General features: G+C 27.2%; 1 protein-coding gene across 1 annotated transcript in view; it reads right to left on the bottom strand.

Moving 5' to 3' along the window:
• Positions 1–4,925: 4,925 nt before the first annotated feature.
• The window catches only part of LOC122271675 (uncharacterized), a 119,189-nt gene continuing 101,947 nt past the window's right edge, over positions 4,926–22,167 (bottom strand). Inside the window, exons 2-7 of the mRNA XM_071180888.2 lie at positions 12,253–12,310; positions 10,804–10,911; positions 9,382–9,498; positions 8,255–8,371; positions 7,015–7,119; positions 4,926–5,245 (exon numbers count right to left, since the gene is read on the bottom strand). Of these exons, the coding sequence (XP_071036989.1) occupies positions 5,059–5,245; positions 7,015–7,119; positions 8,255–8,371; positions 9,382–9,389 (417 nt within the window). The 5' untranslated portion in view covers positions 9,390–9,498; positions 10,804–10,911; positions 12,253–12,310 and the 3' untranslated portion in view covers positions 4,926–5,058. The remainder of the gene's footprint in view (positions 5,246–7,014; positions 7,120–8,254; positions 8,372–9,381; positions 9,499–10,803; positions 10,912–12,252; positions 12,311–22,167) is intronic.

Genomic DNA, 22,167 nt, shown 5'->3' with positions numbered 1-22,167 from the left:
TACAGCAGCTTTAATATAAAGCAAGCACAGTATCGACAGCTTTCTCACCGTTAAGAAAAAAATAAGGTTTTTAAAATAATATTTTACATGCAAGATGATAAGATTCTTCTCGGAATGGGGAAAAACGTAATTGTTTTCCTGCCTTTCATAGATATTTTAATATTGGCATAGAAGCGAATATTTTGCTTTGAAAAGCGAAGAATAGTTTACTTTGTATAAAATAAAATGTATGTATCACATGTATAGAAAATTTTTTGCGACAAGAAAGTGTCTGAAAATTACTTTTTGCTTTCAAACTATGCAGATGAATGTTGAAAGAAAGTTTGCTTGTGGTTATATTGCAGATTTCGTCTTACAAACTGACAATTCAAAAATAATCAGAAAACTTAAGATTTGTTTTCCTTATATCAATTTTTATGTTGAACAGAAATACTTTATCTGAGATTTTTGTATTTCTGATTCGTATGATTTGTATTCGTCCTAAACAATGCATTAAGCATTAAATTTGAAAAAGTATCGAAAATCATTTTAATATGTTAGTACACGGGGAAAACAGTACTGGTAAAGTTACCGTACTTTACGGTATTGATATTAATGGTTAAATGAAACATTTATTCTGGCTGAAACATGAGATATTTTAATTATGTATATTTTCCGCTCATACGGTAACAGTTTTCGCTGAAATTCTTGTTATAAATACAAAACAGAATAGTTAATTTAACTAAATTAAGGGTTTTTTATGCCATACGTTTAGGTAACATGAAAAAATTACCAAATTTTAAAATATTTCCTAAATTATCGCATATTTGAAAACCATGCTTTATTGTTTATTTTGTGAAAATCATTACGAACGTGATTCGGGAAAAACTTACTGAGTTTTTTGGTGCTCCCATTAAACAAGGATAACTCTAAATTTTGCTATATCTTGGTAGTTTTGTCCATACTTTTTTCTCAATGTTCTAAGAAACCCTTACACTCCTCTGTAAATGACGGGTTACAAATGGATAGTTAAAGGAGGAAAATACAAGAAAGAATGTTGTCAATGTATAACGAATTTTCGACGAGGAGGCTGGTTTTAAAAAAATTAAAATTTATTTGATTACTGAAGGAAACTGAGTATGCGAAAAAGGGGATGAAATTACTACAAATGAGAAAATACCCTCAAATTCCATCTGAATATCTAGATCGAATTGATGTTTTTGAAAGCTCTTTCCTCAATTGTGATTCATTATATTTGAGATTCATCATATTGCGATTCATGTCCTTTTTTCTTCGTTACATAAATATTATTTTGACAGCAGTTATAAGTACACTTTCTTACTTAAATTTCGGCAATATATACTTATCTTAATTACATTACGAAAAGAAGAAACATACGAATAAAAAGCTCCTTTAAACTTTGTCTTATATTTTAAATAATTAATTTTATTTTTTTTACTTGTAAATTTGAGCTTATTTTTTTGTCTAACTTTGTAAGAAATGCCTGCACATTGATAAAAAAAATATCAAATGCTTCTTGGCTGATAAAAATATTTTTTTTGCTGATACAGCTTTAAATATTACATTGCAAATTACAAATCAAGCATTAGTGGTATAAGACAGGGAACGTAATTAAATTCTTGATATACTTTGCATGTTTTCCTTAAAAATTGATGTCGACTAAACGTTCTCAATTACTGTTTATTTAATCAATAAATTTAAGTAAATGGAGTTACAGAAACCATCACTTATAAAAAATAATAGTTAAATTAAAATTAATATCTTAAAATCCAGTTTTCGCTTTATGAAATAATTTTTCGGTGTTAAAAATCACTTCCAATTGATCTAATATTTCTCTGAGAATTAAAAAATGAAATATCTTTTTACTTCATTCACGTTTTAAACTACTAAATCATGGATATTTGGGTATATTTAGAATTCTTTTGGATTATCTCTATCAGTACTGAGAAACTTCTGAACTAATTCCTTGAAAGACAAAAACTCATTTGGTTTATATTGCGTAAACTTACTTGTGGTCTGCAATTTCCTTGGGGTTCATGGCATCTTTTCCCTAATATATATGAATATGATATCCCTAAATGATTATGCCCCTTTAATGGTAATTTTTTTGTATACAGAGTAAATACTAATTTAGATAATTTAGTAAATACTATTTTAATGCAGAATACATTTTACCATATTCTCGTAGTTTTGGTTATACTTTTGCCTCTGTGCAATATTTTTTATCAATACATTTTATACTACATATGGTAAAAATTCGGGTACTTTTTTCGAAATTAAAATTTTTTGCAATGTAAATAAAAAATGCTCAAGCATTTTCATTGGGTAATGTTTGAATCTAATCGACTTTTTCTAATAGAAAGAGTCCCGCAGTGGACTGATCGTTAAGACACGGTTCCCAACAGATCACCGAAGTCAAGCATCACTGGCTACGGTCAGTGTGCGGGTGGGTGACCGCTGGGTCCCTGCGTAGGGACCGAGGGTGTGCGGTATTGGTCATCGTTAAACAGTTCTACCGTAAAGTGCTCGACTTCGCGTGCAGGTCGTCGGGCTACCGAAGCGGGGGTGCCCTCTCCTCTGCAGAGGATCGAAATTGTGCTGGCATGTCTTCGGATCATCCTCAGGGATATTTCCCAGACCGTCACCGATAGCCCATTGTGCAGATCTAGTGTGACGTAAATGAGCAACAAGAACAACAACAATCTAATAGAATTATAAAATCTATTCCTTATTAAGCATTTCTTGAAAGTAAGTTTTGTAGTTCGTTTAGAGTATTGATGAACATCTTGGAAAAATTTTTGCTGTAATTACCGTAGATTTTAACAGCATCATCCGGATCGGGCTTTCCCAGTTAAAACAAGAATTAAAGAATATTTTGAGAACTCTAAAAACAGAAAAATGTAGATATAAAATTACTTACTCAAAAATATTCATTGAATCATTTTATTACATTTTGATTTTTATGAATAATTCATGAAATTTTTTTGAATTTTCAAATTTTTTATACTAGCCTACTAAGGTAGCTCCTTTAACTATTGAGTGGTATTATGTTGAAAAAAATTTGTTAAGAAAGAAAAACGAGAAGTTAATATCCAAGATGGCGCAATAAGACAAATTTCAAAAGAAACTGATGAGCCTTTAGAATAGGGATAGACAATGCTGTAAAAATTGTGTAGCATTGAGCCACATTTGTACATAAGAGTGCTGTAATAAATGCATTTACTAATACGAAAATGTATACACTAATAAGAAAAAAAACTAATAATTGAACTTAATTTCGCAGTTTCGTTTAGGAAAATGACATTTTTCGTATATTTTCGGTCGAAATATACCAGTTTAAAAACGTTATGTATAACAGAAAGTCGTATAAATGATGCAACAAATTTCTAGGGTAGTTTGATTCAGGATTAAAATTGCATAGAAACCGATGTCCAGAAATGGCGTCTTAAACATCAGGGATCACTTCTTTATTATGGACAGTTTGTCTGTTTCTGAACAAGTTATAGGGGAAGTGTATGTTTTACAAGTTATAGTTATAGGGGAAGTGTATTTTCCCAGCGTTTGACAACATTTCCAGGCATGGCATTCCTGTGCAGTTTTAATCCCGATGATTCCCAATTTATTTTACTAAACCAAAACACTTTTCTTGGAATAACAGTAATTGCCATTACTAAGAAAAATGCACACGAAACAGATTAAGTTGATATCTATGATTGTACAGTATAGTGTTTTGTCGTCATCACTCTCTATGTGTATTTCTAGAATCCTTATCAAAAGTAAGAATAAAAAAAATGTACACAATAAGGTCTTAGATTAATATTTTTGTGATGTAAAAACTAAACTACTGTTGATATCTGGCAAATCAGAGTAATGGAACATGGGTGTAATGAACACCAAAGCTAGTTTAATGGAGGTTGAAAGTTGAAGGCATTTCAAATAATTCTTTGATTCCATCTTAGTTTTCTCTCAATATCAAACATGTTCAATTGCTTATCACATTCATTTTCCTGCACTGTGATATATCAGATTTTGATAGTGTTTTCGGTTTTTCTCTCGCTTGAATATTAACTTGCTACCCTCAATGTGTGCACTGATTTCTTTTCGCTTTTGATGAGGAATCTAAAAATGCGTGTTAGGACCTACTAACGAAAACGAATTAAGGTATTTCAACTGTTAAATAATATAGTTAATATCTTTCAAAAATTAAGTGAACCGTAATCTAAAGTTGAAGTGTCTGATGGTAATCTAATGATTAGTCAAATATTTAGATTGTTGATTATTTTCAGACAGATGAGGAAAAACACTTGTATTTTCATGAAAGATAAGAGATTTTTCTGCGTATTAGACTAAGGTGTTAAAGATAAGTCAAACCATTTTTATTTTTGTTTGTCTTTTTTATTTTTATTTTTTGACAACACAATATTTTATTTAAAGGTCAAATAATAATATAAATTAAATTTTGGTAAATAATAACACAACGAAGTTTATAATAACAACGTTCATAACGACTCGGTAAAGTTTATAATGAGTCAAAAAAGCTCACAATGACTTAGAAAAGTTCATAATGGCCTAACATGTTTCGCAGTGATTCAGTAAATTTCATAATGACTTAATAAAGTTTGAAGTTACTCATCAAAGTTCATAATGACTCATCAAAGTTCATAATGACTTAATAAAGTTTATAGTAACTCATCAAAGTTCATAATGACTCGAAAAAGTTCATAATGACTTAATAAAGTTTGTAGTAACTCATCAAAGTTCATAATGACTCAGAAAAGTTCATCATGTCTTAATTTAAGTTTGTAGTTGCTAATCAAAGTTCATAATGACTCAGTAAGTTTCATGATGACTCCATTAAAGTCATATTGACTCAATAAATTTCATAATGACTCAATAAAGTTCATTATAAGATAGCTAAGTTCTTAATAACTCGGTAAAGCCATAGTTATGTCTGTCACAGTCATTAAAGTCTGTTAAAGTTGTCAAAGCTGTTAAAGTCGTGCTTTTAATGTCTAGGCCTAGAGTTGACTCAATCTAGGATAGCGATAATCACATAATTCACACCCGCTTGTAACAGCCAGTAAATAACTGTCGTATGAAAGAGCGAAAACCCTTCTTTTTCTTTCGTGGCAAGCGCTCTTCAAAGCTTTCTTCTCTCGCCAAACATTTCTTCACTTTGGAAGACTTAGCTAGAAGCTTCTTTTCTCTCCCATCAATAATGTAAGTATGAGGGCAACCATCATCGCTGAAATTAAAGAGGAAAAAATGAATTATTTTGTGTTAGTCTTGATTGTTCTCTTTTTTATCAGCCTTGCTGTAAAGTACTTTCAGAAATAATTAAATATAAATAGTAAAAATTTCCTATTTATTTCATTAAAATTTTATAACCTCTAAAATTATTTTTTTAACTATTTTCAGCTTCATATAAGCCTTACTTTTTAATTAGATCCATTTTTTGTTGGATAAGAAGTCAAATAACAGGCGCTTATTGAGAATCGAAATTTTTTAAGGACGATAGGATTTTAAGCAAAGTGTTTTTTATGTTAGATGAAAACAATACGAGTATGTGCTATCTCAAAAATTAATTTTAACGTTAGAATCTTAGAAATTTAATCTGACGAAAGAAATTATTCCCTAACAGACGTTTACAAGCTAAAATGAATTCGTAAAACATAAACGAATCCTAATATTTAAATAATTTAACTATTTTTAGCAAACGTTTTTTTATTCTCTATAAAAACAATAAGTGTATTCGTTATCTTAGAAACTTCTAACGAAAGAACTTGTTTCATCAGGGTATATTAAAAATATTTTTATTTTGGCATATCATTAATTTCCGCAAAATTCGCTGCTATGAAGTTATGAAAAGTATAATGTTTAAGCTATGAGAAGAATAACTTCTAAACTTTGCAAAATATAATTCATTTAACAAATAAGGATTTAAAGAAGTCTATTTTTGCTCTAGAACAATATAATTTTCCTACTAGAATAATAAATCTAATTATTTTAGGGATATCCATAAATGATGACATACATTGTTTGAACTTTTTTGAAATTTTTTCCACATGTCTCAAACTTCACCATACCTCCTTTAATTCTTTTGTCGCACGTCGTGCTACATAACACAAATATACTTTGTAGTACGGAAACTAAGCACATCGTTAAATATCATAAGTTTTTGTATTAATACATACATAGTAATATTATGATACACATGTGTGAACATAGTAGTATTAAGTATTAAATGTATACTATAAAAGAGAGGATTATGACAAATATCACAATCAATGAATTTTGCTTAAGTTCATTAAATTTTGTTTAATGTAAATCAGTCACATTTACACTACGCAAATATTTTCCGCCCTTGAAACAGTTTTTTTAATTCGTTTCTTCATTCATTCAAACGTAATAGCTTACGATGATGTTTTTTCATTAGTTGTTGTTACTCCTGTACAAAGTGTCTTTAAAAATTCTTCCTGATTAATGTCAAGGGAAATTTATTCTGCGAAATTGAATGCTATTACTTTCTTATTACCGATATGTATTGAAATCGTAAATTATTTATTTAGAAGCATATACTTTTTAGTTGCCCACATATTAAAATTTCCTTAAAAGTAAAAAAAGGTTTATTTTTTAACATTGTAAATTAATATATTTATCAAAGTAACTATTTTTTTAAAAATAAGGTAAATTTAAAACTATTATATATGTTTTTGATATCTGAATATCAAAATACCGACAGTGTTAATTAATGTTAGTTCATTAAAAGTACACAATGTAAAAAGCAGCGGGAAAGTTTTCAGTTCATTTCAGAGTGAAAAGCTGCACGAATAATAATTTTCAAAGCATATCGAAAATTACATTTATTTATGAGAAAAATCATTTAAATTATAATAAATTTAAAAACATTTTTACAATTAGATATTATTAGTTTATAAATGATATTAATTATTAAATATACACTTATTATATTAACAATTATGATTGAAATGCGATAATGTTAGTTTAAATTACCTCATTGTAGCAGTGCCGATATTAATGGCACCTGTAATTTCTTTTGTTTCCTCTAAAGTTGCCTCAACCTGTTTTATTTCATTACCCACATCATGAGTTTCAGAGCTAAAATTGTATAAAAAAATTATCTTTATGTATTGATCACTAAATATAGCGATTTTTTTTTCATTATTTTGTTTTTGTAACTCGTGTTCAAAATATTATGATGGTAACTTCTTGCTTAATGCAAGTTTATGTTAAAGTTGTTAAGCTCAATATTTTTTTATCTTTTTACTAAAAATTAGTACTTAATCCGATTTCTTATGATGATTTTTAATTTTTTGTTGTGGCGCAATTCTTAATGTTTTTAACTTTAATATTAATAATTTTTATATTATTATGCGATTTAAAAACTATTCTTAAAAACTATATCTTATAAACTATTCTAAAACTATATTCTATAAAAACTATATCTTAAATATAGTAAGTTGTTAATAATAAAGCCGGACACTATAATTTTTATTTATTCAATTTGAAACTTTGAATTCAGTAAAAAATGATTAACGCTTTTTCTAACTCATAATGTTTGTACAAGCAATAATAATAAGTAATATTAATAAGAACTGTTCTTTTTTTTTCATTAGAAAAAATTTGAAATTTTTGCACACTGCCTTACTCTGTAAAACTCCTATAAATGCATATTGTTTTGATTCGAGAATTTTCAAATAATTCAGACACTTAAAACATAAGTAGATGCTATAAATGGAAATGCATAAAATATTATGCAAATATTTATAATTATAGTAAAATAAATATTTAGAACCGAATAAAGGGGAAAGAACCGCGAAAGAAAGAACCGAATTCTTTCTTAAAAATGGTCTTTTGAATTATATAAAAATTTGTTTTCAATCCAAACTATTTTTTGCTATATCCAATGAATAAAAAGAAAGAAATCAAAGTTCTGAATTGAATAGAAAGCGATAGTATTTCAAAATCACAATGTGTATGTTTATCATAATAATACATTTAGCAAATTTTTTTTTTCATATGAAATAAAGCTAATTCAAATCTTTCATGTACATTTTCATTTTTTCTCATTCGAAATTCTTTAAAATCGAATTGTCGTGTTGTTTTTTATGTATTCATAAAATTTCGACAAATCGAAGGTAAACAAAAGTAAGCATGGAATATTATATAGAATACTTATGTGGTTAAATTAAATATTCAGAAAATAATAAGTTAAATATTTTTTGAAAATAACCTCATCACAGTAAGATCACAATCATTAGATCCATTTGCTTGATTCTGACCATCCACAAAAGCCAGATTAGTTTCATGTTCTGTTTCAATTTCAACGTTCGAGTCAGACATCATATCACTGAAATTATAGAAGAAAAATATAAAGTTTCTTTTTTATAAATCAAGATTTTGTAGTAAATTACATTTAAAAAAATTTAGAGTGGCTTTCACCAACATTTATTCAAATGTTTTATTGCCTTAATTAAAGATAAAGTTTATTCTATTTAAAAATTTCTAATATTAATTTTTAACATTACATTTTATATCAAAAAACTTTGGTGTAAAACTAGCTACGAAAATTCGTCAAACATTAGTATACTCACATCTCCATAGTTTACATTTTTTTAAACTTTTTTTTGTTTGAAAAACATCACAAAAATTATTTGATGAATAAAATTTTTGATGAACAATTTTTGATGAATAACATTTTTATCTATCAAATTTAGAAATTTGAATTAAGAGAAAAATGGCAGTTTTTTTAACAGTAATAAAAGCTATATTTAAACTATAATGGATAATAATAAAAATAAATTTAATGAGAATTCTTTGTCTTCATAAGAAATAAGGCAATTGAAATCATTCATGTAAGTTTTTCTTTCGTAAAACTGAAGAATTGTCATTGAAGAATTTTGTAGTATAAGAAGCTCTGGAAATACGTTAAACGTTGATATGCTCATATCTCTATACTTAAAAGTAATTTTTTTAAGAAGTCACAAAAATTTGTCGAATCCTATTCATTCACTTTAGAATAGTGAATTTAATGAAAAATGGTGATGTTTTTACGAAAACATTAATATAAAATATATTCAAAATATAAAAAGTAATAGTTAATAATTGTAATAATAGTGAATTTAATACGAATTTGATTTTTTTTTTCATATGAAATAAGCCATTTGAAATCATTCATGTATATTTTCGAATATTGAAACCTATTTTAAATTCATACTGCCTTAGTTCATATGTATTCATACAATGTTCACAAATAAAACAATCAGATAAATGAGAAACTTAGAAAATTAAATAAATACTTATAAAACTATTTAATTAAATATTACGATAAGAATAAGAACGAAAAATATTAAAAATTACCTAATCATAGCAGAATCATAATCCTCAGAACCATTTATTTGATTCTGTTCATCCACAAATACCTCGTAAGTATTGTCTCTTGTTTCAGTTTCATCATCTGAGTCAGACAATTCATCACTAAAATTATACGAGAAAAAAAATAATTGAAATATTTTTTTTCTCATCAGGTTTTTCCTGTAACTCATATTCAATTATTGTTAAATGCATTTTTTTTCTGATTTCATTTAAAAGTTTTAAAATTTAAATTCTTAATGAAGATTTTTATCTTTTTATTTTAAATTAATAATTTTTCTATTAATAAATAGCAATTAAAATGATGCTTATCAAGTGAGGATATGTACTTACGTTTGATATACTCCTAAAATTTTGATATATTCGTTGATATACACCTAAAATTGCTTTTAAAAATAATTTTAATAAAATACAACATAAAAACTTATTTTTTGCGGCATAAAATTTTTATCTCTCGCATTTAAAATTTGGAATAAAATTTTTAGATTTTGAAATTTAATTTGTTTTTGAATAATAATAAGAACAAATTTAATAAAAACTCATTTTCTTTAACAATAAATCATACTAATTTGTAACCAATGTGTTCGTTTTGCCTGCATAAATATCTTTTTAAATTCATAATATTGTTCCGTTTGTTTGCAAATAATTTGTCCTAGTCAAAACTAACCGTAACTAAAAATCGGAAAAAATAAAAAAAAATTATTATCTTGTTTAAATAATTAAGAATGAGAGACCCGCTCTGAAATATACTGCGCCAATATGGTACGTCGTCCACAGAAATCTTGTCCCAATAGAAATAGATGCAGAAGTGTTTACGTAGTTTAGTAGGCACAATGAGTGAAAAAATAGACTTCTTTGAATAACTTTTGATCTAATGATCGGATCTTCACGTTATAGGACTCCTTTTTAGAGGTTCAAGAGAGTGACCTCAAATATGTTAATTAATAAGTGCAGACAATACATGTAGTTACAAAATCCGACGCGGAGAGATATTTTCTCTGAATAAACATATCTTTGATTCGACATTTCCGACCCTTTATAGGGAGTAGTCGCAATTTGGGAAATGCGGTCCCAATAGAGTAATCCAAAGTTTTGATCCTTAATGATAGATGAAAATCACCAATACATCTTTTAGTGTCATCACTTGGCTGCGGGTTTCTCGAACCGGTTTGCAACCCGGTTTTGAACAGATTTGTCTTTATCTATGAAGACACACCTTGTGTTCCATTTCTTAATTTGATTTAAATTCTTAAGTTGTTGTTTTAACATTTTTAAATGGTTGGGTGACACCGCCAATCCTTTAAATTGTTTTGTAGGCTGGTCTTATTAAATAAATATTATTGCTGGTCTATTTCTTGTTTAAATGAATATTAGGAGCTGAATACAAAAAAGAAAGTGAAATAAAATTACCTATCAATATCAAAATTAGATTCTTTTGAACCTTCTGATGGATTTGATTCGTCGATAAATTGATGATAACCTATAGATCCTGTTCCTTTTTCATTATCTGCTCCTTCACTATAATTATGAATACAAAAAACATTTAGTGTTTTCATCCGTTTTATATTACAACTCATTTTCAAAATAATTTAAAGTGTATTTCATCCGCTATAATTTTAAGGTTTTAAAGTTTATAATATAAACTAATATTTCTTTCTTTTTTATATTATTTTATTTAAAATAATGTAAAGTGCATTTCTTCTGCTTTTTTGTAAATGTCATTAAGTCTATAACATAAACTGAGATTTCTTTCCTCCTAATATTCTATGTTAGATATTTAAATTTCACAGAATTTCAAATTCGAAATGTAAATCGAACTATATTAGAAAACAAATTATTTTTGCATTTTTGCAAGCACTTAATCATGCCTCATTCGGGGGTGGGCTTTTCCAATCTGAAATCTGTTTTGATCGGAAAATCACTGTATTATTTTGTCAAAATGATATTTTTATTTAGGTTCTGTCTGAATGTACAGTGCAAGTCTAGGTAATGAACGTCGCGATTCACGTCTGAAAGGTCCATTCGCCAAAATTTCTGATGACAGACCAGGGCAACATCAACCCCTGAACAGCATATTAAGACCAAGCAATGCGGACTCTCAGACACAAGGCACCAACTCACGCACTGGATGGTAACATAGCGTCGATAATCTGTTCTTATAGTTCGCCGATAGTCAAATTCAATATAGATTATAGTGCATATCTATAAAGAACTTATACGTTTATAAACTAACATTCACACTTGTTTCCTCCTTCAAAAATGGCACTTAAGACAAACTTGTGATATTAACGTGTAGCATCATAAACCGAAATATATCATCATTTTCTTCCTACCACGCTTAGGAAGTGCTTCGTTATCACTCGAGTGTTTAAAAAATTCTGAATTTTTTATTAAATTGCATAAAAACTGTAGGTTGTAGAGAAAAACCGATATCAGATTTGAAATCAGCGTCGTGAAAGTAAGCAAGATAAGTTCAAATATCTCATGGAACAGGAAACAAAGAAAAAAAATTCCTGAGTGTCATGTTTTGAATAATGTTAATTATTGAAATTTCTTAAATGTATTATTTATATTTTTAAATTGCTTATCGTTTTTAATCAAAAAAAGTTTTAAAACAAGATATTGCTCTGCATCATTGCTTTGCAGGGCATCTATTTACTGAAGATACACTATGGTTACATTGGAATATACCACTCAAAAACACTTTTTATGTAGTTTTTTGATAAATTTTTTAATTTTTTAACATTAACTTTTATGCCAAATAAAGTTACCATAAGCCTATTTTTCAGTGAAATTATAGATTTATGTCACAAAATAGCATTTCAAATATTTATTTTTCAAAAAAATATGTTTACATACCCACTATCAGTCCCAGAAGAGCTGGAACTCGTATCTCTTTCCTCAACCTCTTCACTTGCTGAAATGACATAATAAATTATATCTCAACATAACTTGTTTAAAAATGTAAGGGAGGCCTTAATAAAAAGTAGATAGTGTGAGAAATGCCACAGTGACAGTATCAGCACCCTAAGGTTATAAATGGTATAAGTGATGCAAATCACAGGATGCATTAACAGTCACCTGAGAACTCTTGAACAAATGTAAAGTAGTGATAAGAAGGGTGGACCCAAGAAAAAAAAACAAGCATAATATTGATAGTTTTTTAGAAAAAAGGGAAACCCTTATTATCATGTTATGTTTGCTGTCTTTGGGAAACACTGTCTAGAAAAAAATGGCTACAAACTAAAAGTGTTAAAATTTTTTGAAGGATGTTATGACCGGATCTGTCAAGATCAGAGTAAGGAAATACCTTGATAGTCTGCAATAAGTCCATTGCCACTGTATAAATGATTAGAGGTACTGAAGGATTTTTGACTCGTGACAACTTTGGAGCACTTAATGTAGAAGATGATTCATCCCTTTTTCTCCCTAAAAATAGTAAGACTTCGGGTTTTTTTCTTTTGGGTGCATCTTCCTAAGCCTGACTTTACATTCACTTTAAATGCTTTTATGCGAACTCCTTAATTATGCGTAGTTTTTGGAACACTTTTCTTTCCTTCTTTTAAAAATATGTTCATTCTGATTCATTTTTGCTTATTTCTGACCTTTTATCCCTTTTCTATCCATCATTTGAGCTACTCTAATAAATTTAGTTTTGGTTTCAATATATTATTCAATTATTAGTTCTAATCTGCTGTATTAGTTGAAACATTTCATGAAAAATATTATTTTTTTACTACTTATAAGTATACATTCATTAAAAAAATTCAAAGCTGTGAAAAAAAGTTATCAATTTTAATAATGACGTTTACTTAAAAATAACTCAATTTTAAAAACAACATGAAATTGTTCTTAATATTATTAAAAAATTTTAAAAATGCACGCTAGTAGAAAGAATACTTTTTTCGAATTGATCTCGTGCTTCTTTTTTCCTAATACTTAGGTTAGTCTAATTTTTTATGACTTTTGCAAATTTTTATTTGTGATTGTGTATGGAGATGAAAAAAATGTGAAAGTGTATGGAGAAGAAAAAGCTCAAACAACACCCATTCTTGCAATGGGAATTATATGATACATTAACTTTAACTAAGACCAATCATTTGGTTACCAGATTACTTTAATTACCAAGAAACATACTTTTGTAAAAAATATTAAACTGTTTATGTCTTTTTACTACGCAATAAAGGGACTCATTTTGGATTCAGAAGAATGTGAACACAATTATGGAAATAAAGTAATATAAAGCAAAATAACAGATGAGGCATTATTACCAATTAAGTGATCAGGGCAATTGGTATTTTTACTTATTACGATGGTAAATCGTCAACGAATTGCAAAACTGTTATATGATTTTATGTCAAACTTAGCTGAAAGTTACATTTAAATATCTTCTCGTGTTTACTTTTAAAATTCTTATAATAAAAATTACATTTCCAACTATTAATTTTTTTAATGATATTTTTTCATTCACTCACTGTTTAAAATTTAACTTTTCCTTTATATTTAGAGAAATGAATACTGTAAGTTTAGTGCAATTATATTTCCTAGTATTCAAGGAAAAAATATATATTGTTCTTTCCCTTTATATTATCATTCATTATTAAAAAAGAAAAAAAAAGAGATAATATACCACATTAAAGTATTATACAGGCCTTTTGTTTATGAACTTCCTCCTCTATTTTCATTCGAATATTTTAATCTTTTTTAAAATGTACATTGTCCCAAAGTTTATATTATCTAATTAATGCTTTGACGCAGATGGGAAACCGGTGTCTTTTTATGTATTTACTTCTGACATTAATTACATGCAGAAGTATGTTTTGGTACTTTTTTATTTATAAAAAAACAATTTAATAATTATTAAATCTATTAGTTATAAATATACGTAATTATCGAATTTGAAACATTTACAAATAGCATCAAAAATTAAAATGGCAGTTTAGATTTAATCATTTAAAGGTCTTTCTCTCAAAAAAATTAATCATCTGAACTACTATTATAATTTACCACATGCTAGTTATTTTCAATAAGTTTTAGGTTCATCCTAACGATGTTCTAGTCAATTTTTAAAATAAGTTTAAAATTACTGAAACTTTAAAAGTACATTTTCAACACTTACGAAATGGTCTCGGATGTTCTCTAAGCTGGTTTTGCCAATAATTAATCAATGCAAAGCGATATAATTCACTCATTTTAGTAAAGTTTAAAGCAATTTGTCAAAAAGACGCTATTCATTCAAAATGGCTTCAATAAGAATAATTAAAAAGTGTAAGGTAAAAAAGTAATTTTATACAATGTTTCTGGGTATAACAAAGGCTTTTTCAGTAAATAAATTATATTAAAAATGATTCAATAATGTCTGACGATACACATTTTGATTAAATTTTCCGAAGTATTGTTGTCAACATTTTGAAATTTAATTGTTATAAAGAATGAATAAAATATTGTAAATATAAATTTATGACACAGTAATGCACATGATTCTTAAAATTTTTCTTGATTAAAATATATAACCAATAATACACAAAATAAGAATTATATGTGAAATAAATGTATGTACTTGACGTTTCTTGTAGTAGGACGTATGTAATATGATAATGACGTATCTTGACGTAAACGTCGTATCTTGTTACAAGACTTATGTTATTTGAGAAAGTGTCTTTGTGATGCAAACATCTAGGTTTCCGTAACAAGCAAAAATGCAAAATAAAATATTATAAAATAAATCAAAGTATCAGGTCTGACATAGTAAAAAAAGACCAACTAAATTAACTGTAAAACTTTATTATTGTGATTAAATTGTGAATCATGATAATAAGAAGTAAAAATATAAGTAGGATAAAATAAAAAATAATGTGACAAATTGTCCAATGCCTTATGGTCATGTACTTTTTGGAGTAAATTCTTCACTACACTATCTGGCTTGCCCTGACCACAGTGTTGACGTAAGATATCCTCAGTGGTAAACGGATCATGAGTTACAGTCTCCTAACCGTCAGGATAACCGCGGGAGGTTCTCGTGGTCTTCCTCTCCAATTAACACAAATACGGGTTAGTTCCATCAAAAATTCCTCCACGAAGGCAAATTTCTCCTAATACTTGATCCAGGAGCTCCCTTGTCTTTTGGATAGGGTTCAAAAATACAAGGCTATAGATATTGTTACATTACAGTTACAACTTTAGTTGTCGTGAACCCAAATTTGTGTCGGCTTTTCATGAAATAAAATATAAAAAAATGACTGTTACAAAATGTTGTTTTATATCACAGTGCCGAAATATTTAAATCCTAATAATAAACGTGACGGGTTATACTGTTCACCTAAATAAAATTTGAATTTTGTTCTAATTTTTCTCCTTTCATTTTTTCGTTTTTTTTTGGTGATAAATTGCATTTATTTTAGTAAAAAAAATTAGTTATATCACAGCCTTTATTTTAGTTGTTGATTTATTTTTACCATGATGCATGTTTCTAACAACCGGAGTTGTTTTAAATTTTCGAATAAGGAATTTTTATACTCTTTTAAAATGGTTTTCGAATAAAAAAAAAACATTTTATAGTTCATTAGAAAATTAATTTTCACACTAAACCTTTTAACACAAGGTTGGAAAGATTATGAGACTCCTCAATATAGTTTTTGAATCTTTTACTTAGACATAAAAAACATAACTTAGATTACACATATTAGATCACACATATAATCTAAGCTACATAAAATGTGACTTAGATTACACATTTTTCTAGTTCATTAGAAAATTAATTTTCACACTAAACCTTTTAACACAAGGTTAGAAAGATTATGAGACTCCTCAATATAGTTTTTGAATCTTTTACATGGACATAAAAAACATAACTTAGATTACACATATTAGATTTAAAATTATTGATAAGTTTACTAACTATATATTTTAAGCTCTCAATTTTTATAAAATTTTAATTTTTGTGCTATAACTTAGAAAACTGCTATAACAGAGAAAGAAAGTAAAGACAGTAAAGCGTTAATAGAGTTAAGCGATATAAATGAAAGGAAATGTGTACTTTTCCATAAAAAGTGTTATAACCTGTCCTAAGAATCATTATCCAACTAATTATACCAAAATAAAGAAATGAGTATTTTCGTGATGTAGGGTTTTGGGCAACTTTATTATTATGTCTTTAGCTTGGAAGATAATGATACACTCATAAAAACTACGTCAGCCTACACTTCATTACTTTAGAAAATCATGTCTCTTTTTTTTTCTCCTCAACAATATTTTTGGTACACTTTCAGTTATTTCTCATGTATGTTACAATGTAGAATGTAACTCATTATGTTACATGTAGAATGTAACTCACACGCATGTCATTAAGGATTCTAATCGTAAGAATTAAAGTTTTCGAAAAGAGTATTAAAAATAAAGTTTGTCTTTTAATTTTTTAGAAATAGCAATTTTTCTTGAATTGAAATTGTATTATACGTTAACATTTTCAATTATTTAAACTTGCACAGTAAATAACAAATTATAATGTAAAATTCCTTTAACTCTCAAAGTTATAGGTGCATTCTTTTCAAAGAATTCTATTGTGTGAAAAATATTTTTACATTTTCTTTTATCTGTTGAATGTTGACGAACTAAATTAAGTTCAGTGTTTTCTCCTAAATAGGTTGCATATTGAAATAATAAATTAGTTTGTCGGAAAGTAGAAAACATATTATATATTAAAAAAGGAATGCACTTTATTAACAGTGCTCTGACTGCTTTTGTAATATTCATTTCAAAGTGATGTTTCAATAACTTGCTTTTAGCGCAAAAATATAATCATTGAATAATGATCGAAAAAATATCGCTTTTATTGTATAAAGATTGGGGTGATCATGTCTTTAGCTTCTTAAACATATTTTAGTTTTAATTTTTGCTTATAGATTTTATTAGGTAAAAATTTGGCATCCTGCACTGTAATTATCCTTCATTCAATGTAGTGTCTATGAAACAAAGTACATTATTTGGATTTTAATTTTTAAGAAATCCACTGAGCAGAAAATATCTTAATTGGATTTGCACAATAGATAAGTATTCACAGTTAATCAATCTAGACTCGTAAATATTTCCAAAGTATTCCCTGAACTCCAGTTTGCTTAAAAAAAAGCTATGTTTTCTACTTTACAGAAAGCAATTTGGTAACAGGGGGCTTTTAAAATGTTTTTGTACCAATATTCTGCATCATTTGCTACTTTCAGGGAAGGACAAAATAATGAATACATTTCTTCATAAATCTCAAGAAATGCTTAAAAAATCATTTTATAACTTCAGAAGTGATTAGATCATGCGATTTCTCACATTTATCAATAAAATTTAAAGCTTGAAGGACCGACAATAAATTACAAACAGATAATAGTGTTTTTGATTTATCTATGTCAAAAATTGTAGCAGTAAATTTATAACTTATAAAATTATTTTGGCTTCTATATGCAATAATTGCACAACATTTCTTTAGCCTATTTTAAATATTTATGGAGCTATGGACATTTTAATAAAAAACTAATTTTTTATCCAACGTTTTTCTGCTATAACTAGCCTGTTATAATATTCAATAAAATAAAGTAGAAATTGGAGAAATTTGAAATTTATTACAAAATTATTGTTTTGAAATTTAAAAAAAAATCATTGAAAACTATGTAATATATAAAAAAAATTTTACGCAATATATAGTAGTTCTTTTATACAGCTCATGCGCGGAAAAAAATAACCCAAATATACCGAAGGAAAATTAGATTATGAAAGAGCGGGGCTGAAAGTACTAAAAACGAGAAAGTACCTTCAAATTCCATCTCAAAAATCCAGCTAGAATTTGATGCTTTTGACCTCTCTTTCCTAAATAGCGATTCATCATATTTTTCTTACATTTTTTTTACTTATATATTATATATATTTTTTATATTTATATATTATGATGACAGCACTAAAACGTACACTTTCTTACTTAAATTTCGACACTATATATGTATCTTAATAACATAACAAAAAAGAAATATGCGAATAAAAAGCTCTTTTAAACTCTGTTTTATATTCTAAATAATTAATATTTTATTTTTTTTATTTTAATTTTGAGCTTATTTTTTGTCGTCTAACTTTGTAAAAAATGCCAGTACATTTTTAAAGAAATATCAAATACTTCTTGGATGATAAAACTATTTTTTTTTTGCTGATGCAGGACTTAGGATTAAGACAGGAAACTTAATTAAATTCTTGACATACTTTGCATATTTTCCCTATAAATTGATGTAGACCTAACGTCATCAATTGTGGTTTATTTAATCAATATGTTTAAGGAAATTGAGCTTATAGAAAATATCACTAACAAAAAAAATATTAAAATACAATTTAAAGTCAAATCCTATAATATCCTGAAATTCAGTATACGTTTCATGAAATACTTGTTATATACTTTGTTCAAAATTGCAACCAATTGATCTAATATTTCTTTGACGATTGCGAAGTGAAATATATTTTTGGAATAAAGATCATGTTCCCGAAGAATGAGAAGTTGCAAAAATGTACAACCTCGTAAAAGAAAGATTATAAGTAATATTCTTAAAATTAGATTCAAAATTGTCTTAATTTAGGATTCAAAGAATTATACAACGCTAGAAATTTTGAAAGGTGATGCGTTCAACGAGTTTCAAAATTTCTAAACAATTTGAATCATAGTTTTCATGTGCCATGAATCAAATTTTTTGCAACTTTAGTACTGTGGACAATTGAACTAGATTAAATTAAAATTTAATATCCGTTTAGTTCTTTTAACTATAGTACGCGATTCCGAAGTTCAGCTAAAACAGAAGAATTTATTAAAGATGCATGAAATTCGTACAGAATATGACTAATGATAATAATATTTTAACCCAAAGCTGAACTTACTTTTTCTGCGTTTGTATCTCTGAAAAAAAAAGATTATTTTTTGAAAATAATTTAGTATAACATTTGGCATTATAGTTCATAATGTAGTTTTTAATGTGAACATTTACGAAATTTAAGTCTATAGTTTCTAATTCACTATAATTTCATTTGGGATCTTTTTCAACTGAACTGTTAAATTGAATCAATGAGTTTAAAAACCGGTCATCCTGAATATACTTATACAGGAGAGAGAAAAAAAAACTCAATTGTTTTATATCAGCTTGATATATAGAGCCTCATTTTTATTTTTTGGCGTTTAAATATGGCTGGATATATTTGATTTAAATTGAGCGATTAAGTTTTTAATTTAAAAAATAATTAGAATTTGGAGATGAACGGTTTTCGGACAAAACCTTAAAGCGAATAATATACATTATTTTTAACACGCAGAATTATTAACAATTTGTCACTTAGAAACAAAATAAAGACTTTATACGAGTTTTAAACTGCATAATAATTGATATTTGTGTTGATTTAGAATTCTTTTAGATTATGACTATCTGTACTGGGCCACTTACAAGGTTCTTCATTGAAAGACACTAACTCATTCGGCTTATATTACAAAAATCTTTTGGTGGACTGCAATTTCCTTGATGTTCAAGACAACTTTTCCAGCATATGATTCCTTAACTGATAATGCCCTTTAAGGGTACTTTTTTGTACAGAGTAAATATTAATTTGCATAAACAGCCAATGAAAGGAGATACCTTAAACTCTCAATTTTTTGAGCTTTTATAAGTAAAATTGTTATAATGTGGCACCTGAAACTGTTGTTTCTTTTTTCTTGATTTCCCACAGACGCATTTTGATTATGCAGTTTTTCTATGAGGCACCGGTCGCTTAAGTGTTTGTAGTCCCCTTCTTTACTGTTCATAGTTACTTTTATCCCACTTTATTTACTTGCATATACGCCATCTAAAGAACTACCCTCTGAATCACTCATTGTGTGATAAAAAGTATCAACAAATTAGCAATCCTAAACTAAATATTTAATTGCTAGGTAATGCAAACAATTTCATAAGCGGCAACAACAGCTTTTTTCTAGATCGTGATTTATTTATTGATAAACAGTCCTAAGCAGGCTTCTGAACTCATCATAATTTTCAGCTCAACAACCCTAATTTCTTTGAAGAACAGATTGCACAATAGAGAGAAGAAATTGTAAAGCTACTTAAGAGGTAATAGAGGTGATTTTAAATTTTACCAAAATCAATAAAAACGTGTTTCGGTTAAAATTACCGAACTTTTTGGAGTTCCCCTAGAGTCAAAAATAAGGTAAATTTTACCATATTCTGGTAATTTTAGTCATATTTCTTTCTCTGCTCAACATTATTTTATCAATATATTCAATATGTTTTATACTACATGAGATGAAAATATGCGAACTATTTAAAAATTAAAATATTGAATTTTAAAAATATTGAGAAACAAGGGAATTAAAAATGTCCCTTTTGTAAGTGTGTTAGAGAATATATTACAAACTCAATTGAGTTTTGAGAGACATTTTTATAACTATCGATAATATCTTCTTATCTGAAATTCAGTTTATTAAACAAAATTTTAGCAGGCTTATAATTAACTATACAGGTTGCAAAGTATTTACTTAGACGAAAATAACAAATATAATATTTGTTTTACGTAAAAATGTAAACATAGTCATGTAGTCAAACATGAAAGACTACGTTAACACAAAATGAAAGAATGAGAGTTTATAATTTAACATAGTTGTGTAAATATAGATACTGTTTGCTTTATGCTAAAATATACAGTCTATATTCTTTCAGAGCATAAAATAGTTCAATTTTTCACCCAACCGTCTTTCTTTCAAATACTCTGATTTTCATAACTGAAAAATAAAAACTTTGAAAAAGAAAATGCTGATTTTAAAAACATCAGTGTGTCCCCATATATATACGTAATTATAATTTTTTACTTTATAATTGAAAGTCGTTTGAGTTTCAAGTAAAGCGAGTAAACTATGTTCATTTTTAACTATTAACTAACTTTGCTGACAATTAAGAGAGGATCTTGTGAATATGAAACTTTTTTGAAAAATAAATTGCTTATTTTCTTGATCTAGAAATAATATAAATTTTTAAACCAGAATGTACATAATAAATAAATAAATAAGTTAGAAAAAAAGTTGAAAAATAGATTACGCATGCAGTATCTCAAGTATCTGATTGTAATTTTTTGAAACTCATTAACAAAATGCAATATTTGTTTTAATATTTTTTTCTGTTTTTGTAACATACTAAAAGTATACAATGCTGAAAAATCATCGGCACTCAAGGTGCCAATGCTTTTCACAGATATATTCGAAATTTCCCCGTAAAATAATTTTGCTATAAAGTAAAATTTTACTGAGCAAAACAGTTGATGTACCGGTAATTTTGCAGTATTTAAGTGTAAAAACACTGTAAGTAATAAGGTATAAAAGGATTTTAGAGTTACTGCATTTAGTATGCTAGTACTTCTTACCGTTATTTGATCCGGAATATTTTGTATTGTAAATAAAAAATGCTCAAATATTTTCATTGGGTAATGTTTGAATTTAATCGTCTTTTTCTAACAGAATTTTCAAATACCATTTCTTAATAAACGTTTTTTGAAATTTAGTTTAGTATTTTATACATTCGTTGGTTTAGTGTATTGATGGATATATTAGATTAGTTTTTAGCGTAGTTTACCGTAGATTTTAACTGCGTTATCCGATTCGGGTTTCCTCAGTAAAAACAAAAATTAAAGAATATTTTAAAATTTTAAAGGCAGACAAATGTGAACATAAAATTACTTATTCAAATTTATTCAAAGCATCATTTTATAGCATTTTGAATT

Source organism: Parasteatoda tepidariorum, chromosome 8 (assembly GCF_982258835.1).
Source record: "Parasteatoda tepidariorum strain Cologne lab strain chromosome 8, Ptep-v5.0, whole genome shotgun sequence".
NCBI classification, from domain to species: domain Eukaryota; kingdom Metazoa; phylum Arthropoda; class Arachnida; order Araneae; family Theridiidae; genus Parasteatoda; species Parasteatoda tepidariorum.
Note: the sequence above shows the minus strand (reverse complement) of the source record. Positions and strands in the feature narration are given on the sequence as shown.